Genomic DNA, 24,701 nt, shown 5'->3' on the forward strand with positions numbered 1-24,701 from the left:
CATTTACTTATGGCATCAATATGAGTCTTAAAATAAATCAATTTTTGTTTAAGCATAGCTGTCAAATAATATGCACACAGGGAGGGACCAGGAAATATGGTCACAATGCGGACACAGTGGACAGATATGAAACACTGAGCTTTTTATCCAACCAATCACAGTAGTTCAGCCCCTGAGACAGCGATTCCTTTAGAACAAGATTCGTTTTGCATCGCCCATAGACCCGGTTGGGAGAAGTTAGCTTTTTTACACCATTCCATGGTAAAATCTCCACCCACCCAAGTCACCGGGCAATGCAAACTGAATTTGCCCATTGTGGCTGGGATTAAATCCAAGACAGTTTTAACACTAGACAATCAGCTGTCTAGTGCACTGATCTATAACACATTGGAGGGGAAGGTTCAAGGGGAGGGGGCTTGGATATTCTCATCCTTTGCAGTTTATACGTGGGCCTAGGAGAGCTCTATTGTGACAGCTTTATTCCACCAGTCACAACCCACTTTTTACATACCTGTGCTGACTCACTGGGTTTCCAAACCATAGTTTTAAAAAAGGCTGCGGTAACTGGTTAAACCTACCTATCCTTTAGGATAAACCTTAGGTTAAAACTACCTACCTACCTAGCCCTTGATTGCAGCCAGATGAGGAAGTTGTGCAGCCACTGTGAATCATTACATATTGCACCAAATCTCAATTCAAAATCGATTTATTCAAAATCTATAAAAACGTAGTGTTAACATGAGTTTTAATATAACATAAAATAACATGAACAATATGATAAAATGAGTAACAGTGGTAGTGCAATGTCACATGATAAATGTGAATACAAATGTAAACAAAAATAATTTATGAATGTCACAATTCACTCCAAGGCACATTATAGAGCAGGGACCTAGATCACATTCACAGGAAACGTTGTGCATGTTGGCTAAAGCATAAAATACCTTTAAAAGTCTGTTATAGTGCTCTGCTCTATAACATGCCTTGGATTGAATCGCGGCCGCAGTCAATGTCCATTATCAGTCAGGTGTGTGTGTGTCACAATGTGTGTGAGAGCAGCGCTGCTCTGTGGGCCTTCATCTCCTCCAGCAGGGTGATGAGGAGGCGTGTGTGTGGGCCCTGGCACTCTCTGATGGCGGGGCACAACTGAGTCAGGCATTCCTCCACCCCCAACGCAGTCTCCATGTCCTCCGCCAAGCGCACCAGCCGCGGGTCACCCCAGCCCGCCGTCAGCCTCCGGGCAGAGTGGCTCTCCAGGGCCCTGGCCAGCTTCACCCACAGGGAGAGAGGCCTGTCCTGGGCCTGGGAGGATGAGAAGAAGGGGGGAGGGAAGGGGACAGCCCTCTCAAGCTGGTAGGTGAGAAGCAGGCAGGTCAGCAGGCAGGAGCAGGTCTCCAGGAAGGGGAGGTCTCTGACCTCTGACCCCAGGGCCTCCAGGGCCACGTCTCCAGCAAGGGCGCTGCGTTGAAGCTCCTCCCTCAGTGTGGCGGTGGAGACCAGGTCCAGCGCTGTCCGGCCACGGCAATCCCTCTGCTGCAGCAGATCAGAGCCTGCAGGACAGATGGACAGAGACAGACGGAGGTACTGCTATTAATACCGTATTTACACCATCTTATGACTGAGTAATAGGGAATCAAATTGAATGAAACTTTATTTAATCTAAATTAAAACAGTGCCACACTCTTAAATAAATATGAAAATGTTTTGAAACGTTGCATACATGTGCGATTAGGGCCTGTGAAGCCAGCTGAGCATCAGTGATGATATCATGACACACAACGAACGCACCATTGAGCAGCCAATTTAAGAAACATAATTATGAAATACACTGAGTACACAAAACATTAAGAACATCTGTTATTTCAATGACAGACTAACCAGGTGGAAGCTATGATCCCTTATTGATGTCACATGTTACATCCACTTCAAATCAGTGTAGATGAAGGGGAGGAGACAGGTTAAATAAGGATTTCAAAGCCTTGAGACAATTGAGACATGGATTGTGTATGTGTGCCATTCAGAGGGTGAATGGACAAGACAAAAGATTTACGTGCCTTTGAACGGGGTATGGTAGTAGGTGCCAGGCACACCGGTTTGAGTGTGTCAAGAGCTGCAACGCTGCTGGGTTTTTCACGCTCAACAGTTGCCCGTGTGTGTCAAGAATTGTCCACCACCCAAAGGACATCCATCCAACTTGACACAACTGTGGTAACCATTGGAGTCAACATGGGCCAGCATCCCTGTGGAACGCTTGACACCTTGTAGAGTCCATGCCCCGACGAATTGAGGCTGTTCTGAGGGCAAAAGGGGGTGCAACGCAATATTAGGAAGGTGTTCCTAATGTTTACTATACTCAGTGTAAGACTACATGGGGGCCAATGGGACTGTAACAGATATAGATAGTGGACACGCGCGCACACAGAGAGAGAGAGACAGAAGAGAACAGCCGTTTACCCACAGGGCCACAGTGCCAGCCAGGGCATTCAACTCATTTTACTGCTAACTTATGTTGACACTATTAACTGGCTGACTCACTGGTCACATTGTGGTTGTGTTTGGGGACTCAGAGAGATAGTGACCTAATAGAGTTTTAGGCTTACACATGCTTATGTAACACATTAGACTGTGTCAGTTCAGATTAATCAAACTGAGAGGCATTGGTAAGGGTTGGGAAACGGATATGATGAGGCTAGAGTACAATAAAGTTATTATCGTTCAAACACAAGACTGATTTGATCTTCTCATGACCCATATTTCTCCTTGCTCATATATGACATCAGTAGGACTGTACATGACACGTACATACATACAGATGTATTTTAACGCAAAGTCAGTTTCACTGTGTGTAGTAGGGCAATGTGTTCAAGTACTTCACCCTCTCTTCTCTCCCCTTTTCTTTGTGTGTTCATTATAAAAGCCTTTTCCAGTGGTGGGCCCACACACACTTGGCCTATATGGAGCAGGCCGAGTCAAGTGTGAGCCCTCTGTTTGCTTTTAGACAGCCAATTTCTATGGCAAACTGCGCTTGATGGCACTTGACTGCAATGTTCCCGCCACTTGTGAGCTAGTTTAGGGCTCTCTGACGATTCGACACAGAGTCTGAAAGGCACCCAACAGACAGCCAGGCAGTGGTTTGTGTTTGACAGACACTCTGAGGGTAAAGGAAGGACAATTGTTGTCCTTGTTGTTGGATGTGTGTGCAGAGGCGGCATACGACTTAAAGGGAGGTTCTTCTTTCATCCTACGATTTAATAAAGTGAATGGTGTTCTTTACCTTACGAGTGGAAGTTGGCATTCAGAAAGTTCAGGTAGTTTATTAACTAGGTATTAAAAAAGTAGTTCATTAATAGGTATTAAAATAAATACTGTACATACATTGGAATTATTGGTTGGAGCTCTCGCACATATCGTAAATAGATACACTTCTGCATACCGTACTCACGCTAAATAATGTCATTTATTATGGAACTTTATTGTGGAGGAACGCCCCTTTAAAAAGGTGGCCATCACGACTTGTGGAGAGAAAAAGGAGCTTGCAAATTAAGAAGTGTTTCTTTCTTTTTCCCCTCTCGAGTACGGCTAGCCAGCTCTGGAGCTCGGAGGAATAGCAAAAGCGAAACGCATGGCACAGGTACCACGGGAGGTCAGCGCTCGTCTACCTTTTAGTGCTTCAAGCTCGAGTGGCAAAAACTCAAATCTGCATAAATTGTCGCGTTAATCTACATAAACTTTTACATTAGCAGGGACATTTACAATGCAGAGGTCAGCCAGGGAGCAGCAGTCAAGGACGTAAGAGCACGTTTTTGATCAAAGCCGCTCTAGAGAGAAATAGAGAGAGGGATAGAGAGAGTTGGGGAGGGATAGAGGGATGGAGAGAGAGAGAGAGAGTAGGCGAGGTGAGAAGAGTTCTTCACACAAAGCAGGTAATAATAGCCAACCACTCCAAGTTTATTTGGCCTTGCCATTAGGCCCATTGAAAAGGAGTGCTTATGAAGTTTCAGGTCAGCCATGTCATGCTCAGCCAAAGGGATTTGGGCCTTGAGGGGAAGCATTCACAGTATTTGCCAGGTCTATCATGTTTAAGAGAGGGGGAGAGAAATGATGTTGTATGTTGGGAATGGGCAATCTTCGCACATTTCTTCCAGTTTGAGCCTTAAAAATAGACTTTCAAAGTGGGAAGATTTTGTTCACAATAGCTGTAGCTTTCAGTGAGGGGTCCAGCCTTGGGTTGTGCTCCGCATGTACCTTTCAATAGTGCACAGAGTATTTCACACCGTCAAATAACATTTCAATGGCAGAAGGCCATGTTCTTGAGTGCTTTTTAGAGAAAAATTATATTTTCAGTCCACAGAATGCCGGCTCAGCTCAAGTGGCCTTCAATGTTGCATGTTTTTGTGTGTGAAAAATCCCTGGCAAAGAAGTGCACCATCATCCATGACTGTAGATTCTGTTGAAACATCCTGTGGCCCTCCCCTACATGTCTGCTAACTACAGGGCACTTATTAAAATACACGAAGACAAATACTAAACCTACAGTCGGGTAAGATGGGCACAGCCACCAACCCGCCCCCCAATTATTCTGCTCCCCCCATCTGCGTGAACTGAGCTCTCACCCTTCCTTTCCCTCCCTATATCTCCCTCTCTCTCTCTCTCTCTCTGAACTGACTCCTTTCCTCCTCTCCCCTCCCTCCTCCATGCAAAAGAGGCCTGGGCCCAACTTTCATCTAGCTCAGTGGTCACCTGGTCGACCTACAAGCAAATCCTAGTGCTTTTTATTCGTTTTTGCGCTGTTGGCAGTAGGTGCACTTGATTCAGCAGCCCTAGCGCCAGGAAGACAAAGTGTTCCCATTTTATGTGTCTGAAGGTAGAACGCCTACCCGACAGGCCCAGAGAGCAAATCAAGTGCACCTATAGGCCAACCGCTGGACAATCAGATAGCTCAGATCACCGTGTCTGCACAGTTTCCCTCGCACCATAAACTGTAAAAAGAACAAGAAGCCTCAAAACACACAGCAAAGTTGATAACGTGAGATTTCAAAACGTTTAAAACCATGACTAGAGAGACTCAACGAATACAGCAAGTTGTTATTCAGCACTGTCAACACTGTTCTTCCTACTGCCACTAACGCTACAACCAGCACTGCAGCTGCAATGAATGAGTACAGCAAAGTGTTTCGATGAGCTTGCATTGTCTTTTTTAATATTAAGGAATATTTACCTTTCTCTGTTCATTGGAGTAACAACATGAATTGGTGGATGAGGCGGAAATAATGCAGTGTGATTTAAGTTTGGCCATCAGCTGGTGGACTGTGTCCCCTTTTCTCAGCGGCGGGAGGGAGAGGAGGGACGGTGAGTCGGGTGAGAGGGAGCCTCACCACTGCTCCCTTCCTCTCCTCAGGTTGACCATCAGATGCAGGCCATCAGTCCAGTAAAAAACAAACTAATGATTATGCTCACTCAGCTGTGCCTCACAAGTAATACAACAAATGACCTATTACCAGTGTGATCGTATACAGTAGCTGCAATGTTTTTTATATCATTTCAAAATGGTCTGAGAATGACAACATTGGCAGGGCAATTCAAGCAGAGCCAATATGCAGTGATAATGTATTGGGCCTTTAGCCTACTACACAAACCTCATTGCTACAGAACCGTTTTTAATTGGTTAATTTTGCATATGCTTACATTTTTTAAGTCACGTTAAAAAAAATCTGAGCGGTAGATCTCGGCTTGCATTTTGACTCAGAAAGTGATCTTGACTCTGAAAAGGACTGATCTAACTCCATAAGAAGTCCTTAACTGATTCTGACTCCCTCCCTCCCTCCCTCCAATGGAATCAGCCGCTGCCTGTTCTTCACAATGGCCCGTGAAATACGCATATGTCAGTGCTTTACTTCACACTTACACTGTACACACAAATACACACCCCGCTACACACACATACACAACGCTACACACACCGCTACATACACCGCTACACACACCGCTACATACACACACACACACACACACACACAGAGTGAGAGAGCGTTGCGAGAGTGGCCGGGGCTTGGTATGATATTGCCTTCCGCATCACGGAGAGCGATTGAAGTAATCCAGGTATTGGCGCAATGTGTCAGATATGCTGCTCTGGAGATAAATAAAACACCTGGGGGATTAAATGTGAGCAGGGGTAATTACGCTATTTGCTCTACGTGTGTGTGTGTGTGTGTGTGTGTGTGTGTTAGCCCTGCGGGGGAATTCACACGCCTCGTGAATGCTACTGCTGCCTGCACCAGTCAGACACAGCCTGATTGCCACACACACCATCACACACACAGAGCGCAGAGCCCTCTGGCCTTTAGAGGGCAGGCAAAGACAAGAAATACAAAAGCCAGAGTGGAGGAGGGGAGAAACAGAGCGAGGAGTCCTAGTTCCATCCCCCTCTCTCTCTGTGTGTCTCTCGCTCTCTCTGTGTCTGCTTTAGTTCCAGACGAGAGAGACAGAGGCAAACAGACTGGGATGCAGCTCCACAGCAGAGCAGAGCACAGTAAACATCCCTCTCTCTATTTCCCCTTCCACCTGACGGAGAGAGACTGTGTGAACTGAGACCAGTGGCAACACATCACACACCCAGAGGAGCACCCGCCCTACAACAACAACCACCATAGGAAGACAATACCACAGCATCAACCAATGGCACGGCTCAACCACAGTCAATGTACACATCAACAGCTAGATGAATAAAGCTTATTTTCCTAGTCTCCATTCCTTCCTTCACACTGATCAAAAAAAAAAAAAAAACGACTGATTTGGTGAAATCACTGTGGATAAGGGAACAGGAGACAAAGAAAAGAACCCACTAGGGCCAGGACGATATCAGTATCGCGATACTCGTTAGCATCGTGGCAAGGTAACAAAACACAAAGCGGATTTCACTTCTTGAGGAAAACAGCCCTAATGTTGGAAACAAACATAATTATGTTGGAATCCAGAGTCACATGTATTTATTTTCCAAGCTATAGCAAACAACATTTCACATACAGCAGGTTTTTAAAGGACCAAATAGTTTGGTCTACTTTGTGTTTATTTTTGCAATGTAAAACAAATATTGCAATACTGGTATCGTCACAGCCCTAGAAACCACTTGCCATTATTGAGATGCAGACCAAATCTTTAAGTGAACACAGCCTACTAGTGGTAGCTAGAGTTGTGGGGATGTTTGTTTGTTAGCGGTGGTAATGAGAGCTATCCGGTTGAAGGGCTCATCACCCAATCAAACATGGGCCTGGGCAGACAAAGATTAGAGCCAGATTATGGGCCAGAGGGTTGGGGTTGGAGGCTGGACTCTAGCTGTAATCCCCTGGCAAGCACTGACACACTCAGAATGGAGAGAGTCGGCATCCACGCCACAGGCACACCTGCCACACACACAGCCGTTATGACATCTACAGGACGAGGAACCAATAGATAGGTGACATTGTAAATCCCTTGCTGCCCAGTATTTGGGCTCTATGCTCATATCTAGGCTGCTGTATGCATTTGTAGCATTTTGATAATAGCCTCGATGAGGCACAGTTTCTTGTCAGTAGATGAATGTAGATGACTAAGGAAGTGCAGGAAATGTCTAAGAAAAAAAAAAAAGAGGTTAGATTATCTATTCATATCCTGTGACCTACTCAGACTGGTTACTGGTTACTTCGTACACAAAGCAGTCATAACCTCTTTCAAATGGAGGGTGTATGAAACGACTCACTACTACACATTGAACACTTTCATTTTCACACTTTCAACACAGCTTGAAAAATAAATAATATCTTAATGGCTCGTGGACAGATGCACGGGAAGTGACAACATTCGCCCAAATTTTACTTCTGGGTAACCGTGAATAGATTTGTCTGAACTACGACTTATTCGTGTTCTCTTGGACACAGTGGCGTTGTCGTTTGGGTCTTACCACACTTGATTCAAGTGAAGACTGATTGCTGGTGTTCGAGGTCAGGCCTGAACAGAGAGAAGACACAAGTCACCGAAAAGGGCCTGGCTATATGAATCTACTCTGTTCTATTACAGCTGCCTTTCGGGAAACAGAGACGCTGGATGCTAACCTTGAGGCTGTGCTTGAATCTATCCCTTCACCCCTTGTTCTTCTGAGAGGAAAGACACACAACTGAACCTTTGGAAGAGAACGAGAATAGAACTGGAGCGCTGCAGTATGAGTTGCTCGACCTGTGTGTTACTCCCCGCACATAAAAGAAGCCTTCCTCCTGCCTAAGCTACCTTGATAGGCAGTAAAACGCAGCACAAGGCCAGTGGTTCTAACAGAGGAGGGCTAGTCTAGTCTAAGAGGGGGGTGGATGGGGTGGTGTGGGAAGAACAGTGAATGTACTGTAGGGCCTGTGGGGTTCGGTGGGCTGCGAGAAATCTTCCAAGACCGGAAAATAGCACAAACCCAAGTTGAAGTACATCCTTGGAATAAATAGCAGCTTGCCTGCGCTCACACACACGTGAGAGGAGCATGAAAGCGGAAACTCTTCTTCTTGAGAGAGAGAGAGAGAGAGAGAGAGAGAGAGAGAGAGAGAGAGAGAGAGAGAGAGAGAGAGAGAGAGAGAGAGAGAGAGAGAGAGAGAGAGAGAGAGAGAGGCTGCAGGCTCTATCCTGGCAAACATCCAAAACACCATTAAAAGGCTGCGAGATAAAGAGAGAGTAGAAATTGGTGGAGAAACCAGGGAGGTATGGGAGGCCTAGCCTTTTGAAACACAGCCTGAAGTTCAGCTGAAACCCATGCACTAACCACAGTGAGGGCGTAAGCAACATGCTTATCTCCACACGTCTAGTTAACAACGTAGCAGTCGCTACCAGAAAGTTCCTGGTTTCAGTCCCAGCAGTGAAAACGACTGAGCTGACCCTGATCAAGAAAGGCACGGTTTACCCGCCATTTTGGAAACAGAGCTCCGCATTACAGCCTGAGTACATCTGTGACACTGCACAAGACTGAGGGGACCAAGCTGCTTCCTGTACCACCGAGCTAATGACATCTTTCAGCTCCACAAACATGAATTCAGAACTCAAAGGGATTGGCTTGGGAAGGGGGACAAGCTGATGAATGCTTGGTGGTGTGACTAACAAACAAGCAGCAGCAGAAGAAGAAGAATAGGTCTGGTAGAACATAAATCGCTGTCCTCAATTGAACAGTTTGCAACTGCTTTAAAGAGATATTGCCCCTAAAAACCCACCTAATCCCTTTGAGTCAGAAACATTTATTCTAGTGTCAAAATTGACTACAATGTGTAAATAGGATAATTTTTGTCATAAAGTCAGTCTCGTCTAAAAAAAAGAGTTCGGAACCTCAGTGCTTCACAACGAATTAAGGTTGGGTTTGGATTACAATTAAGTAAACAAATCATGCCCCCTTTTGCCAAGCTCCACGTGCAAATCGGCCCTCCCCCCACATCGCATCCCTTCATTGAATGGGGCTCCGTTGTTTCATCGCCCCCAACCAACGATTTCAAAGGATCGCGGACGTTTGAGACTGAAAAGCCTTTAAGGATTGACCATGCAACGCATGCTTCCAGCATGATGCACAGCCAACTACTATGGCTTGCATGTCCTGACCAAAGGACCCTTTCATGCAGGGATCGGTGATTGGACTTTGTTGGTCCCCAGTGGTGGTGAGTATACCGGTAGCTAGACCATAGACTGCTGGTTATGTATATTTTGATAATCATTATCATCGCTAGCATAGCTGATGTTAGCTAGCTACCAACTAGCTAGCTACCTAACTAACGTTAGCCTACCTAAATACAACTCGAATTTGGCTTGGAAACACGATAACATTTCAAAAGAAGGCAAATAATTAGTAGGAAAACCTTTTGTCATGATTGTGATGTCGCCAGATTGACTTTAGATGCATTATAACTTTAGCCAGCTAACTAAGATTGAGGTTGCTTACATTAGCATTGCTAGATATTTTTGGCAAACTTAGCTAGTAACAGTAATGGCAACATTGCCATCTCTCTTGTTTCCAACTAATTATTTGCCTACTTTAGCAATGTCATCGTATTTCCATGCCACTCTAACTTAGTGTAATTTATACGAAACTTACAGTCCCGTGTAGCTCAGTTGGTAGAGCATGGTGCTTGCAACGCCAGGGTTGTGGGTTCGATTCCCACGGGGGACCAGTATGAAAATGTATGCACTCACTAACTGTAAATCGCTCTGGATAAGAACGTCTGCTAAATGACTAAAATGTAAATGTAAAATGAAACAGTCACATTAGCCTTCGAGGTGCAACCCATGTCTAGGGCACAAATAAATATTGGATGCAGCTATGGTGGTACTAGCTAACTCATGTCTGACTACCATAGTGTACGAACTAGTAGCAACAAACTCAAACCAACCCAAGGCCATAGCAAAACATGTCACAGTTGGTTGCATAGTGTTACGATGTCACCGGCCTGAATCTAATCCAATCTGAAGCCAGTCAGTCTACATCTGTAAAGCATAGAATTAGCTTCCAAACGAGATTACGTTATTTCTCGAGCTATGTTTATAATTTAGGGATGTTGACCATGTTTTTCTGTTAGACAAAGTGCACAGTTGGGTGCCAGTCTGATCGGATGCCGGGACCTACCAGAAGGAGCAAAGGTGGATATCACAACATGTCCAGCAATGTGATTGCAATGGTTTAGCGACCTCCAGAAATAATTTCATTAATTGTTCACTTGCTATTTTCACAGCTTGTCAGGCAAGACTTCAGAATAAAAGTGTGTCATGCGACACAAGTACCTCCGTTGTTGTCAGTCTCCCTCCACTCCTATGAAAAGGACACGCCATGAGGCTTCTGATAGTGACCCGAGTTACTGCCCTGATGACACAGACGGCTTCATCAACAATGACAGGTAACGTGTGTTATGTGAAAAGTTGTATAAAAAAAATACCTGGCTTGATAAAATAATACGCTAATTCCCCAGCCAAGGAGATACAACTAGCAGTCATTTTGGTTGTCCTTTCTTTAGAACAAAATGCAATTTACCACTTGGCTGTCTAATACATCACCCAGTCACAGGCCCTCCCAGTCAACACCACCTCATAAAATGGACTGCTGCAGTTGTTTGATAGATGTCCAGTTTGCAGCCAAAGACCTCACCTCCAGCCTCACCTCTTGCCTGCTCACCAACGGTCGACGAGGTAAATGTCCAGTAATGGCAACACCCTTTTCATTCCATGTGTCACTGATGAACTCTGCCTATTTCTACGGATGGACTGGAGCCTCAGTCGTTTGATGGGGAGACCATAATTGGGTAGGTTTTATCTGACCTGTTCAAACTTCAATATAGCACCTGTTTGTATGTCAGATATTACCTATCCTAACTGCCTTTGGTAATAGAATTGTGACTATGTGTGTGTGTTCACAGAAACATGTATGGAGCCAGCACATGGAGACATGCAAGATGATGTGATGAAGTCCAGACTGACAGACAGGCTTGATACTGATGTCTCTGAATGGAGAGATACAAATTATATTAGAAAACTTTTCCTTGTATTGTCTTTTTTTATTATTGAATTGAATGGTATCAGTCAATATGGGGATGGAGAAACCCTGTGTATTCTGCACCAGGATCAGGGAACTCCTGTTGTATACGGGACACCACAGAGGAAGGTATGACCACTCTGACATGCTTGCCAAGGTAGCCCCATTACCACCAGACAAAATGCCGATAGGCAAAGTATCTGTATCAGCTGGGAATGACAATGAAAGGTGAAAGGTACACATTGTTATATTAGCAGAACACTGCTTCTATGGTATTATGTAAAGGGTTGTTTATTCTACATGGACATTTGAAAGTTATCAAAACCCTTAGTTTAGACTATCTTGTTAATGTCACTCATTGTGTATTTATTCCTTGTTCTATCATTTTCTCTGCATTGTTAGGAAGGGCCCGTAAATAAGCATTTCACTGTTAGTCTACAGCTGTTGTTTACGAAGCATGTAACAAATAACATTTGATATTTTTAATTTCATCTGCATAAATTCAGCAATTGCATTGTTCTTATATTACTCTGTAGGCTACTGACCTATTCAAGGCTTCCTCTGGCATCTCACCATACACCTGTAGTTATTGAACTCAACCTGCAGGTTTGTTTGCTGTGATTGATTGGGGGGAAACAGCTGTGGGCAAGGTTCTGACAGATGGGTGTGTCTTGGTGGTGGCAAGGACACACCCAAGAAACACCCCCATCAAGCCACACCCCCAAGCCAACTCACATTTGGCTTCTGTCATGGCCGCCAGCATTTCTTGAAGAGCAAGTCAAAAAATGAGGCCAAATCAGCGGGTGCAGTTCCTCTTTAACCTACAGTCGGGCAGAGACTCGTGATGAGGAAAGAAAAGTAAAAAAAAAAATACACTAATTAATTTACCTAGTGTAGTTTAGCCCAATCTAAATGAGCTGTTTAGCTGGTCTGTTTTAGCTGGGCCTCAATGAGACTGGATGTGGAGGGTTGCTAGGCTAGGTAGGCTAAGCAGACTTGGTCTGCTTACTAACATGGGTGGCTGTATTGAGCCCACGCCACCAGAGATTAAGGCGCAGGGCGACAGCTTGAAGGCTCTTTTCTTCCTGCCTCTCTGGAGCCGCTCAGAGCTCAGCCACGGCTCCAGGTCATTTTCCATTCAAATCAGGGGCACTCTTTCTCTCTCTGGTCATCCTGCAAAATTAAACACTCCCAGCCGAGCAGGCATACACACACACACACACAGGGTCGTGTGGGCCAGCCTTGAGAGAGCAGAGGGAGGGTAAAGAGAGGGAGGGGAGAGAGCAGTCCTTGCCCTCAGCCATGGCATGCTTTCCCCGCCAGCACCCCAGGGTCGAGGGTGGGGGCCATACATTCCTACCCCCACCACCTCTCTCTCTCTCTCTGTGTGTCCTCCAGCCAGGGTTATTATTTCAGGGTTAGAACACTACCATTGAAAGGCCTTGTTTGTTTGGCAGTGGCAGCGAGAGCTGCCCTTTCCGACCAAGCCCTGGCAGCTCAGCTGAGTTTGGCTGTTGGGAACAACAACACAACAGGGTGACAGCCAGGCAGCAGCTATTTAGTAACCACTACAACGCTTTCTAGCTCACCCCACCACGAAAGATAGCTTTCATGGATAAATGTATTCAGTAATCATCATAAATCAAATACTCAGTAGAAAACGTATTGGTACATTGTAGTTACTTTACTTGCCCCACTTCTTTAAGCTGAATGAGTGGTAAATGGAGCCAAGCTGCTGTCCAAGTTGCTCTGTCTAATGTGTAGGACCCAGCCACCTGCTAATCAAAGCCCCCGGTTCTAATGTTCTATTCAACAGGAATCGCTCGCTCTGTCGTTTCCATCAGTCAGCCTGGAGGCCAGTGGTGTCCATGGTGACAGACAGACACAGACAGACTGCACTCCTTTCCCTCTCCCCAGCTAGCCTCACTACCTCCAGCCACAACGTCAAGAAATAGACACTAACTGATAGAAAGAGAAGGAGAAAGATCTGCGTGTTAAATTGGGAGCGTGCTCTCATTTCTCCAGCAGCAGCAGTAGCTCCATCCATTCATCCATCTCAGTGATGTGGCCTAGCAGGCAGCACCGAGCTGAGTCCTAGACAGACCGCTCACACACACACACTTTCATTTTGCAAACAGTCTCCTCCTCTGACCCCTTTTAATTAGTTCCTTTTCTTACTGTCACCGCGCAAAAAAAACTCCTCCGTTTTCTCACCGGGACCAAACAATCCCAATCTAATTTATTTTTTGAGGACAGAATATATACATGTGTTAATGGGAAAGCCAAATCAAATTAACTATAATTAGTCAAAGTGGAGAGTGAGGTAGGGAAGTGGCGACAGCGTATATGGGAATCTTGTTCAACGCCGTCTACCCCCCCACACCACCACCACACACACACACACACACATCTATGCATCCACCACCCCTCCCCCCTTTCGCTTTGACACGTGTCACACTCACTTCAAAGCTCCCAAACCGCGATTGCATGTGGCAAGCAAACACACAGAGACACACAAACTATTTCTGTTGTGACACATTTCCCACCAAACCAGCGTGTGAATTTCACAAGCGGCAGAACCTGACGACTATAATCTCTTCAAAAAGACATGAACAGACATCTTATGAGTGGATGGGTAATACGTTTGGACAGACGTTGCGATGGAACACAGAAAGGAAGAGGAAGAAGCAGGGTGGAAGAGAGGGTGGTGGGGGGGGTAGTAGAGATGCATAGATTATTTAGATTTGAGACTGCGGGCATAAGACTGTTAGGCCGCTAAAATCCAGTGCTAATTTCCCTGATACATCAAAGCTACATTTCAGACTCATTCATCCATCCATATTCCTCTCACCTCATTCAATGGTTAGGCTACTTTTCCAAACACTATAGTAGTCCAAATAAGCTACCCCTCAAACTGAAACCAATAAAGTAACTATTTGACCTTGTGTGTGAATGTATGCATTTGTTTCTGTGTGTGTGTGTGTGTGCGTGTGTGTGTGTGTGTATATATTTGTGTGTGTGTGTGTGGTCACGATACCATCATTTTGACTTCGATACCAGGTTTAGTATCACAACACTCGATACCATCATGACACACAATTCCAAAATGAGGCCACGGCAAAAAAATAAGTCGTATTAGCCAAAGTCACAGAACGACATTTGATCCAGACAGATAAACTCAGCTACTGCTCTGTTCAATCGTTGGACATCTTTTGAGTTCAATATCATATTACATTTGAAACGTTTTATGTAAGTCTTTCAGACAGCCATGTATGCATTAATGAATCAATTATACAATCATACAATACATTTGACTTTGTTTTTACCAATCTAACTACATAACAACATAATGGTAATAATTTATTTGAATGGTAAATCGCTATTGATAAACTGGATAAATCAATATATAGGCCTATTCACAATTCAGGTGAATGCACATTCAATAGGAGTGTGTGCATGCATTGAGTTATTGAACAATCTGTTTCCCCTTCCATTCGGGACTTATTTTATTGTACTGATCAACAACATTTGCATAGAAGTAGCAATCTTATTTTATAAAAGTGTGCACTGTCTCTTTAAGACTCAGTAATCACATCATTCACAAGGCACATGCATACACAGTCAGTTTGAGGGAGAGACGATTAAGTGAATGCATAAAGTTTTTGGTGACAATCAGCATATTTTGTGTTATGGTTTGCGTATTATCACAAACAAAGTACTAGGGTAGTGAACTGACGTTAGCTTCAGCTGTAAGCTAGCAAGGAAAGTTAGCCTCCAAAGCTGGACGCTACCGGTAACTTCTTGCATTGTAGCGTGTTCTAGCCTGTATGGACATTGTTTTGCGGACAGTAATGTTTCAACATTTCTACATGCTGTGTTGCATTATTCAAGTGTGTTAAAGGCCCAGTGCAGTCACAATTATTTTTTTCCTGTGTAAAACTGTGAACATATTTGGTCAGTGTTATTTCCTGCTAGTTGCTGGTTGAAAATACAATCTACACAGGACCTTCTAATCAGCAGCTTTGCATGGGCGGGAGTTTTGTCTTTCCATGGTGACATCGCCATGCGGTAAATTGGTTAATAGACCAATAACAAAGAGAGTTCCAAACCTCTCTGCCAATAATAGCTAGTTTTCAATTTTCCCTTCCCCAGTCAGACCACTCCCAGAAAGTGCTAGCAATATTCTTGCTTGAAATAGTTTTTTGCTAAAAAAGCAATTTTTGCCCATTTTAATGCAAACTATTACAGTAAGGTACTAAAAAGCATTTTCCTGTACTTTTGTATACTTTTAAGCCAGTCGTTTTGAAAGTAGCGCTCACGAGCCAAAAGTGGTCCCCTAAAACTGCGTACTACGTCATATATGATATGTGCACCTCGTCATTGCGCTCTCTCGCTCTGCAGTGTGTGCATGATGTGCCTCCTGCTAGCTGTCACTCAAATTGTGAGGGGCTGAAGCTCATTGGTTGAAATTTTATTGCTAGGGGGCTGGCCCACATGAGTGAAAATATAGGAAAAATGGCACAGCACCACTTCCAGAAAAACAGCTGCTTTCAAATTAGGGATTTCATGACTAATTGAGGCAAGACAGTAATTCTGCTCATAGATTATGCATGTATGAACTACACATTGACACATCCAGTACAAAGCGGGAGGTTTCAAAAAATACTTAGAAGTCTCCAAAGTTCCTCTTAATCTCTATACATCGTGAAACATATTTGACAGAAGTACCAATAGGAACAAAAATTGTAGTACCGAACAATTTTTCATGTTCCAGTATCGAAAAAGTACAGAAGTTTCGGTATACCATGCGTGCTGACTGACCTGCATGCTGCAGGAGCATCATGGCGATGTCCGTGTGTCCGCCGAGCAGCGCGTCGTGTAGCGGGCTGACTCCACCCACCTGGCTGTACAGGTGAGGGGCGGGCTGGTGGCGCAGCAGGGCCTCCACACACGCAATGCTGCCATGGTTACACGCCTCGTGCAGGGGCGTCCAGCCTGCGTGGTCTGAGGAGTAACACACACCACAGACCAAACGGTCATCCAACTATATTTTAAAGATTGAATTCTGCATTATGAGTTAAATGGAGGACAACACCTATGACAACCATCAAACACAACTAACATATTATACTGCTAATATCTTCATAGCTAATAGTAGCCATCTTTTCATTTGAAAAACAAATCATCTAGGATACTCTAATAATTTCTCTACATCCAACGCCAGACACACACACACACTAAAACGTAATACTTAATAGCTTAAATCTATCTTGATCTAGAGAAGCAAGTCTAAATCTATACCTACTGTGCGGTAGGTAGGTGTATTCTGTAGGTGTAATCGTTCTTGTTGCTCTAAAATAAACATTATGCGTTTTCTTTCTCGGAGACCAGAGGCCTCATATTATGGGGACAGGTTTGTGCTCCATGTCACCAGAGCACAGAGATTGTACTCAAACTAGTCCTCTCACCACTTTATAATTTCAAGCCCTTCAGTTTGTCCTGTTTCCTTTTCGCCATCACATCTCCGGTTTTACTCTTCGTCCCTCACCCAATCTCCACTTAGCACGTTAGACGATCATCAAGAAACACATTAAAACTATTCAAATAACGCTGCATCTGCACAAGCAATTTAAATGGACTGAAAAGGAAGATGACAGTTATTATATTTGCCCTGGGAGGGTAAAAAAAAACTGGTGGAAATATCAGAGGACGTGCATTCGCTTGGTAGAGCGACTGTACATCTAGCCTCCAACACACCCCGTTCCTCCAAGACACACCCATTGCATTTTAGCTTAAGGTCACACTTCTCTTTTCCTTCCTTCTCTATATCCACGTTAAATCGCTCCACGACACTCTAAAATGGAGGCAGCGGGAGAGATAGGGGAGAGCGAGGGGGTCGGGAGACCTACCTTTCACGTTGACGTCGGTCCCAGGAAGTGCTAGGATCTGGAGCAGCGTCTCAACCTGGTTCTTCTTGCAGGCTCTGTGGAGGAGTGTCTCGCCTTCGCCAGGACCGCGTCAACGGGCACAAAGGAGAAGAAGAGAGGAAAAAAGAGAGAAATCCCAAATTAGGGTGTGTCCTACCCATTGTCCCCCTATGCTACACACACACCAGTAATGTACTGAAGAAATATCCTCAACGACCACAAAAAAAAAAACTGACCTAAAAAGGCGGACCTCCAATGACAATGCGATTTAAGAGGAGAGATGAGAAACGGGGGGAGATTAAAACAAGTTTAAAAAAAGGTTACAAAAAAGATGGTGAACTGGGCTCTTTCTCCTCCCTCTTTTTTTTGGGGACAGAGGGATTTTCCACTTACACCAGTGCCGCACAAAGTTAATAAACGGGCTGTGAGTGTGAGAAGAGCCTCTTCCTGTCACGTATTGTTCCTCTGGAGGAAGTTATGGTACACAGCCCAGGCACAAAGGCAGGCTCCAACAGGATTCTTCACACATCCAGGGTTCAAAAGCTCCACTGGGCATTACCAATGTACCGCGTTATATTTAATCAGCAAACTACAACACCCAGACACAAAATCCTCAGAAGGCTTTTATTTACATATTCCAATGCCCCCCCCCGCCCCCCTCTCTTTTTGATACAATATTAAATCAGGAATATATTAGAGGGCCAGTACCCCCTATTTTCATGTATGGCTGAACTTCACAAGAAAGTTAAAGGCCAAGCATGAGTGCCTCTTTGCTTGCCAGTATAATACAGGACTGCAAAGCCCATAATAAATGCTTTACTAGACTGCCTGACCATACAGAGCCTTCACTGAAGCACAGAGCAAGGCATGGGGAGTGGGAGGAGAGGAGAGAGAGAAGAGAGGAAGGAGAGGAGAGAGAGAAGAGAGGAGAGAGGAAGGAGAGGAGAGAGAGAAGAGAGGAGAGGAAGGAGAGGAGAGAGCAGACAGAGACAGGACAGGCAGGAGTGCAGGGGAGAGGAAAAGAGGCTTGCTGCATTTCAAGGCACAGCGAAATATTGAAAATGCACGACACTTTCAACTTGAAGAGTTCCTTTCTTCCCAGAGGTGTCTTTGAGGTTGCATTAGATGCGTTAAATGTGTTTTCCACCTGACAGAGGTTGAAGTGCGGGACAGCAAAGAAAGAGAGGCTGTTTATCTGGAGCTTCGACAACATCTGGACGAGGAACAGCAATGGTTCACTGTTCTTTCTTCTTTTTTTGGTATCAAAATACAGAGGTAAGCCACAAAGCGGAGGGTAGCTTGTGTCGTTGTGGAATATGTTTCAGATCTCCAGTGCCTAGTTGCCCTGCTGTATCATGCCCCAGCGCCCTTCTCGAAAAAACACCTCCCCTTGGCAGAGCAACCCAGCGTCTCTTAGGTACGTTCCCTCTCGCCAACCCAAAACACTGGAAATCAAAAACTAATCCTGCCTCTGCTCAGTTATGGGTTTTGGAATTTAGAGGGACAGCCGGTACTGGTGGATCGGATCTGGCGGTGGAGCTTCCCAGAACAGTACCGTGACCCCAACTGCACACTCTCCTCTCTGAGTTACTGATCCGTACCAATACTCTCACACCATGCGGCGAGGAATACACTGGAGCCAAGATGGCCGACATGAGCACAGTTTCCAACGCAACTCTCCCTCATAAGCACTACTTCCTCAATCTTCCTACAATACAGTTAAGAAACTCGTAAATAAGACCACATTTTTTCCATGTAAATACATTATTTCCAAATCTAATAAACATACAAATTAGACAAATAATTACAAGTGATTAAAAAACAACAATACCTAGACTATAGAGAGTGAAGTCCAAGTGGGCCTTAATGAGTTGTTCTGCACTGTGGCAGGTCAGCGTTCTGCAGTGTGTTCCACCATTACAGCCTCTAAAACGCTGTGATTAAACACCCATTCCACAGCTCCCCATGTGTACACATCCTCGCAAATGCCAGGCCCAATCCACGCACTGTTAAATCACTGGAATGGCTCCAATTTGGATGAAATGCCTCCATTATAGGGGTAATTGCATGCTCAGCATTTATAAGCACGGAATGGATAAATCCGCCTGCCCTTTTCTATAAATCCCTCTAACAATCCCCCCATTTCACTCTTTAATAGAAAAGTTAAATGTATGTGTTGCCCCCCTACTTTGTCTGTGTACCCGTGCTATATGTTGACTGGCAAGCTGGTTCAAAAAGATGATGGCAATCGGTTCCAATAAGAATGCTATTTGTCAGAATGGTGCTAGAAACCTATACAGAGTGCCAAGTATTCATTTAAACCAATGTCTGAATGTACAACCTCTTACATGCTTGGATGGTAATATCCTACTGTATGAAACACCAAACCTCTTACATGCTTGGATGGTAATATCCTACTGTATGAAACACCAAACCTGGCTTGCCATGGAAGTTGAAAAACGGAGGAAGAATGTTGTGAATTAGGCTTGATCTGTGACCTACGACAGGGACCGATTTGATGTATGTATAGAGTATCACAAGACGGTGGTCACTGGATAGCGATGCAATTTCAATTGAGTGTTCGAACAGGGAGCAGGAGTACAATATGTCACGTTTTAATGTTGTACCTCACCTACTATAAGAGTCTGCTCTCCTCAATGCTAGCTATGTTAGTAGCACCCAAGAAACTCAACAGTGGAGTTAGGACAGAACTTTCACCAAGGAGATTGTAGAACTGCCAGAGCACAGACAATGACCTTCCCAAACCCACAGCCCTTCACAGCTGCTAGAGGGGAGATCCAGTGGCTGTAGAGTTGAAGATATGCAGCACAGAAAAATAGCTCATAGGAAAGCAAGATGAAATCTGTGTGTTTGTGTTTGTGTGTGTGTGTGTGTGTGTGTGTGTGTGTGTGTGTGTGTGTGTGAGAGAGCCCGGGCGTGTGTGAGAGCGAGGATGTGCTGATGGTTCATCAAAAATTAATGCTGAGCGCATCAGTATAGAGATCACGTAGTGGAAAAACAACACATGCAAACAGCCTGGAGCCTCCTGCCTCTGCCTGCCCACCAGCTCCCTGCCTCTGGTGCAGGGCCTTTCTGATCAGGTGAGGGGGGAGATATGAGCGCTGACACCTCAGAGACTTCACACAGAGTGCCAAGCCTCTAAGTGCAGGAAGTTCTGCACGCAGTCAGTCACTTTCACAGCACAGCCCTAATTGCTGTGTTTAATATTCTTAAACTGGGGATCTGACGCCCATGTGGTGGTGTTGTCTTTCGTCATTATTTCCACGTTTCTCTTTTATCCGTGTGATTATTCTTTTTTACACTAAAAAATGTGAATAACAGATCCAAAAAAATAAAGAGTGCGTGGAATTTCAATGAGAATGTCAGAGGTGGCAAACAAGGTGAGAAAAGCCTGTTGAATTCACCCTTCACCCACATAGCTGCACCATAAGAGCTTCTGTTCGGTTGGTTGCAAGGTTGTGTTGGCATATGCTAATCCATGGCGTTATAAATACATAATGGGCTCTTCATTAAGTTCAAACGGATGACAAGGCTCTCGTGTCCTCGCTCTACTGATGACCTAGTCCTGTGCATGTCTATTAAAACTATTTTTTTTCTTGCAAATATGCAGAGAAGCGTGTGTATGTGTGTGTTCGTGTGTGTTGTTGTTACCTGCTGTGTTGACTCGGTTGAGACCTCTGGGGATGTTCTCCTTGCCCAGACCTGCTCCGTTAACCAGACTGCTGGCCATTCTGGGTAGAGACGGGAGACAGGGTAAGCTCTGACATCAAACATTATCATCACGGCCATCTGACTGGCATTTCGTCAAAGTATTTAATACTGCCACAACGAATGTCCATAGAGAGGAAATTCCTCTCACAGCTGGGAATAGTACGCCTACACGTTAGGAAGACACAGACCGACAGACACAAAGCAATGGAACATCCTGAGTAACAGAGCAGTGGCAGCAGTGTGTACAGGGCCACTGTGCTGTGCCTCATTCAAACAGACAACTACCAGGACCCTGACAAAGAGATACTCCCAGCACAGTCTTTTAATGGCTGTCACTGTGAAGCATTTTGCACCTACTAAAGCCCATACTCTCAAATACAGTGCAGTCAGTGTGTTACTCATCTGCTCTGCACTGCTCCCCCCCATTTTAAGATTAACCAAAATGAAGGTCACACCCGATTGCACTGAGGAAATGGATCCTGTGAGGTAGTGTAAACACCTAGGAAGACGCTGGGTAAACGAATCCTCTAAATTCAATTCAATATTTCCTACAGTATTCAAGATGACATGGTCAAGGAGAGATGACCAGTTTGGCCATGCAGCAGTAGCACTACAGCTTGGGCTAAGTGACCTGGCTGCAGAATACCGCAATACCGTCCCATCTAGGTAGCGACAACGCGCTTGATCAAACTACCACAGTCTACCACACACTGTGGCTTCGCAGGCATCACAAGTCCTTTTTCCCCGTCAGTTTTCCTCCACTTAGTAAGTAAAACCCCAACCGAGTCAATTCAAAAAGGGGAAAAAGTAGATTATGAGAAATAAATAAAGAAGAAGTGAAAGCGTGCTCTTCAAAGCTGCGTAGTGCTAATAGCTGTATGGCTGTCAGCAGTACTGTGAGTGAGTGTGTGGAGGGGAGACCTGCTGCCTGGCTGCCAGCAGGACGTCTGACATGTGGGTGACAGGGAAGAGGAGGAGAGAGAGGGGATGCCATGCTTTACTATAGGGAAGCCTGCTTGTTCCCTGGTAATTGGGTTGTTCAGAACCCGGGCGGAATCTCCCCGACAGTGCGGGAGGAACACGCGTTCTGTCACATAGCTTGTTATTAGCAGGGACAAGTCTGTGAAGAGATCAGAAGTGCCTGTGTGTGTGTGTGTGTGTGTAACATTTTATCTCATCCCACTTAACCCAAAAGTACAAAAGTACCCTGTCCACATGGGGAGACTGGCAATAGACTTGGCGAGTGGACCTATTCTTTCTCATTCCCCTATGATCGACCATACTATAGGGGATTATCGTTCTGTCACTCTGGGTGCAGGATCACTGCAAGCCCGGGGGCATTGTACAATAAGCCATACACCAACACAGAATACACACACACACACACACACAGACACACACACACACACACACACACACACACACACAGGCAGCAGACGCTCTCCTGTGCCATTTCCACCCCACAAGGTGTGATAAAGATCACCTCAGAATCAGAGAGGCAGAAAACATATAAGAAACCCTTCCACAACTGACACTGCTGTTGTTACATTGCATACGAACCAGCCTAAATGGTCATTTTTTTCACTCAATTCTAGCCATAAAAACAGATTTCTTTAATTTAAAAAAAGGTACAATAGGCAGAAATCACTGCCATTTTTTGGTTGCAAAAATTCTAATGGTTTGCCTAATTTCAGCTTATGTGACAAAACAAGCAATGTATAGTATAGAGCCCTCAAACTCAACTCTGGATTTCGAAGCCAGTTCCACTGCTCTTTTTCATTCTTCCCCTCTAATCAGGGACTGATTTAGACCTGGGACACCAGGTGTATGCAATTCATTATCGGGTAGAACACAAAACCAGCAGGCTTTTCAGAATTCACCATTAAATTGCTCCACATGGAAAGCTAAACGCATAGAAACCGTAAATGACTTTGTAATAGGAAATAAATGTATTTTCATTACAGAATTAAAAAGCAATTTTGGACTGACCAATGTAGACATTTTCAAATACATGCAACTTAACTTTCATATCATGAAATTTTGGTTTGAAATGTTTTAGACATCAGAGCAATCTTGAGGGAATCCTATTTGAGTCAAAAAATGATATTCATATGATAGGTAAGATATCCAAAATCTTGCAGAGAACCTATCCAACTAACAATCTCTTAGAAATAAATATAAACTATTGGAACCAATACTTAAAAATAACTGATATTGGCACAAGATGGAGGGAATGATGGAACATAACTAACAAAATTACAGTTAATGAAAATGTACGCTTAATACAGTATAAACTAATGTATAGAATGTATTATACAAGGGACAACATTCACAAATTCTACAGCACAACGGCAGAGTCATGTCTTAAGTGTTAAACTAACAAGGACTCAATACTCTATGCCTTCTGGGAATGTTATAAAGTCCAAAAGTTATGGGCGGAGTTAGAAAGTTGGCTGTCAGAAGTATTACAAATGTAAATTTACTTTGAATCTGTCTGTCTGCATATTTCAAGACATGGCATATGAGGGTAAAGTGAGATACCTGATGGGTTGGATGATACTCTTCTCGTCAATCATCTTGAATTTTTTTTTTACTTAACTGGAAATCAACCAATCCTCCATCGATAACACAATGGAAAAGTAAAATGCTTTATTATCGAAATGTTGAAAGTGCATGGGCGATGGAGAGAAACAAAATGGTGCAGTTTGAAGCCATGTGGCGGAGCGTGATGCAGGCGCTGGAGATGGTGGTGTGAGCATGTGGGTCTGGGCAGGTGTGACGTCGTTTGTTTGTATGTGTATATGTTTTGAATAAAAATAAAATACAAAATAAATACAGCAGGCTCCGGACCTCGTAGGGTAAGAGTTGAATACCCCTGGTGTAGAGAATCATTGTACCATGTAAAATGCTGTGAAATATTTTTTCAATAAGCAAAAATAGTATTTTCAGCTGTTTGAAGCTGGTGTACAAAAGCGAAAGTAGAACTAACCAAAACTAAACTTAACGGGAAGCATAGAAATAGTGCACATAGAATGGATCTACTGCTTCTCAGACTTGCTTTCAATGAGAATGACAGATCTTTAACTCACATTTCTACGTGAAATTGTTCAGGTCGCCAAAAAAGCTGCCTACTGTGCCTTTAAGTGATGCTGTAGTAAAATAACAACTAAAAATATCTATGTTTTATTGTCACATACACCGGATAGGTGCAGTGAAATGTGTTGTTTTACAGCGTCAGCCATAGTAGTATGGCGCCCCTGGAGCAAATTAGGGTTAAGTGCTCTGCTCAAAAGACACATCGGCAGATTTTTCAACTTGTCGGCTTTTGGTTACTGGCCCAACGCTCTAACTGCTAGACTACAGTAACATGTGTCGAGAGAGGGCGAGAGAGCGAGACAGAGAATGACAAACCCAAACGGGCTCAAACAGAAATACAATAAGCTCTGCTTGATTAAGCCAGCAGGAGGAAACGGGGCTTCAATTATGGAGAGCCTCCCGCCAGTCTTTGTATGGACTTGTGCTCTGATGGC

At 44.3% G+C, this 24,701-nt stretch overlaps 1 protein-coding gene across 3 annotated transcripts in view; it reads right to left on the reverse strand.

Annotated features, from left to right (window-relative positions):
* Nucleotides 1-688: 688 nt before the first annotated feature.
* Nucleotides 689-24,701, reverse strand: part of slf1 (SMC5-SMC6 complex localization factor 1) — a 33,727-nt gene continuing 9,714 nt past the window's right edge. For all 3 annotated transcript variants that reach the window (XM_041904543.2, XM_041904542.2, XM_045226769.1), the window contains 4 exons: nucleotides 21,112-21,191; nucleotides 17,422-17,514; nucleotides 16,334-16,516; nucleotides 689-1,550 (listed from right to left, as the gene is read on the reverse strand). In XM_041904543.2, the coding sequence (XP_041760477.2) occupies nucleotides 1,039-1,550; nucleotides 16,334-16,516; nucleotides 17,422-17,514; nucleotides 21,112-21,191 (868 nt within the window). In that variant the 3' untranslated portion in view covers nucleotides 689-1,038. The remainder of the gene's footprint in view (nucleotides 1,551-16,333; nucleotides 16,517-17,421; nucleotides 17,515-21,111; nucleotides 21,192-24,701) is intronic.

The sequence above is a fragment of the Coregonus clupeaformis genome, chromosome 18 (genome assembly GCF_020615455.1).
Source record: "Coregonus clupeaformis isolate EN_2021a chromosome 18, ASM2061545v1, whole genome shotgun sequence".
In the NCBI taxonomy this organism is placed as follows: domain Eukaryota; kingdom Metazoa; phylum Chordata; class Actinopteri; order Salmoniformes; family Salmonidae; genus Coregonus; species Coregonus clupeaformis.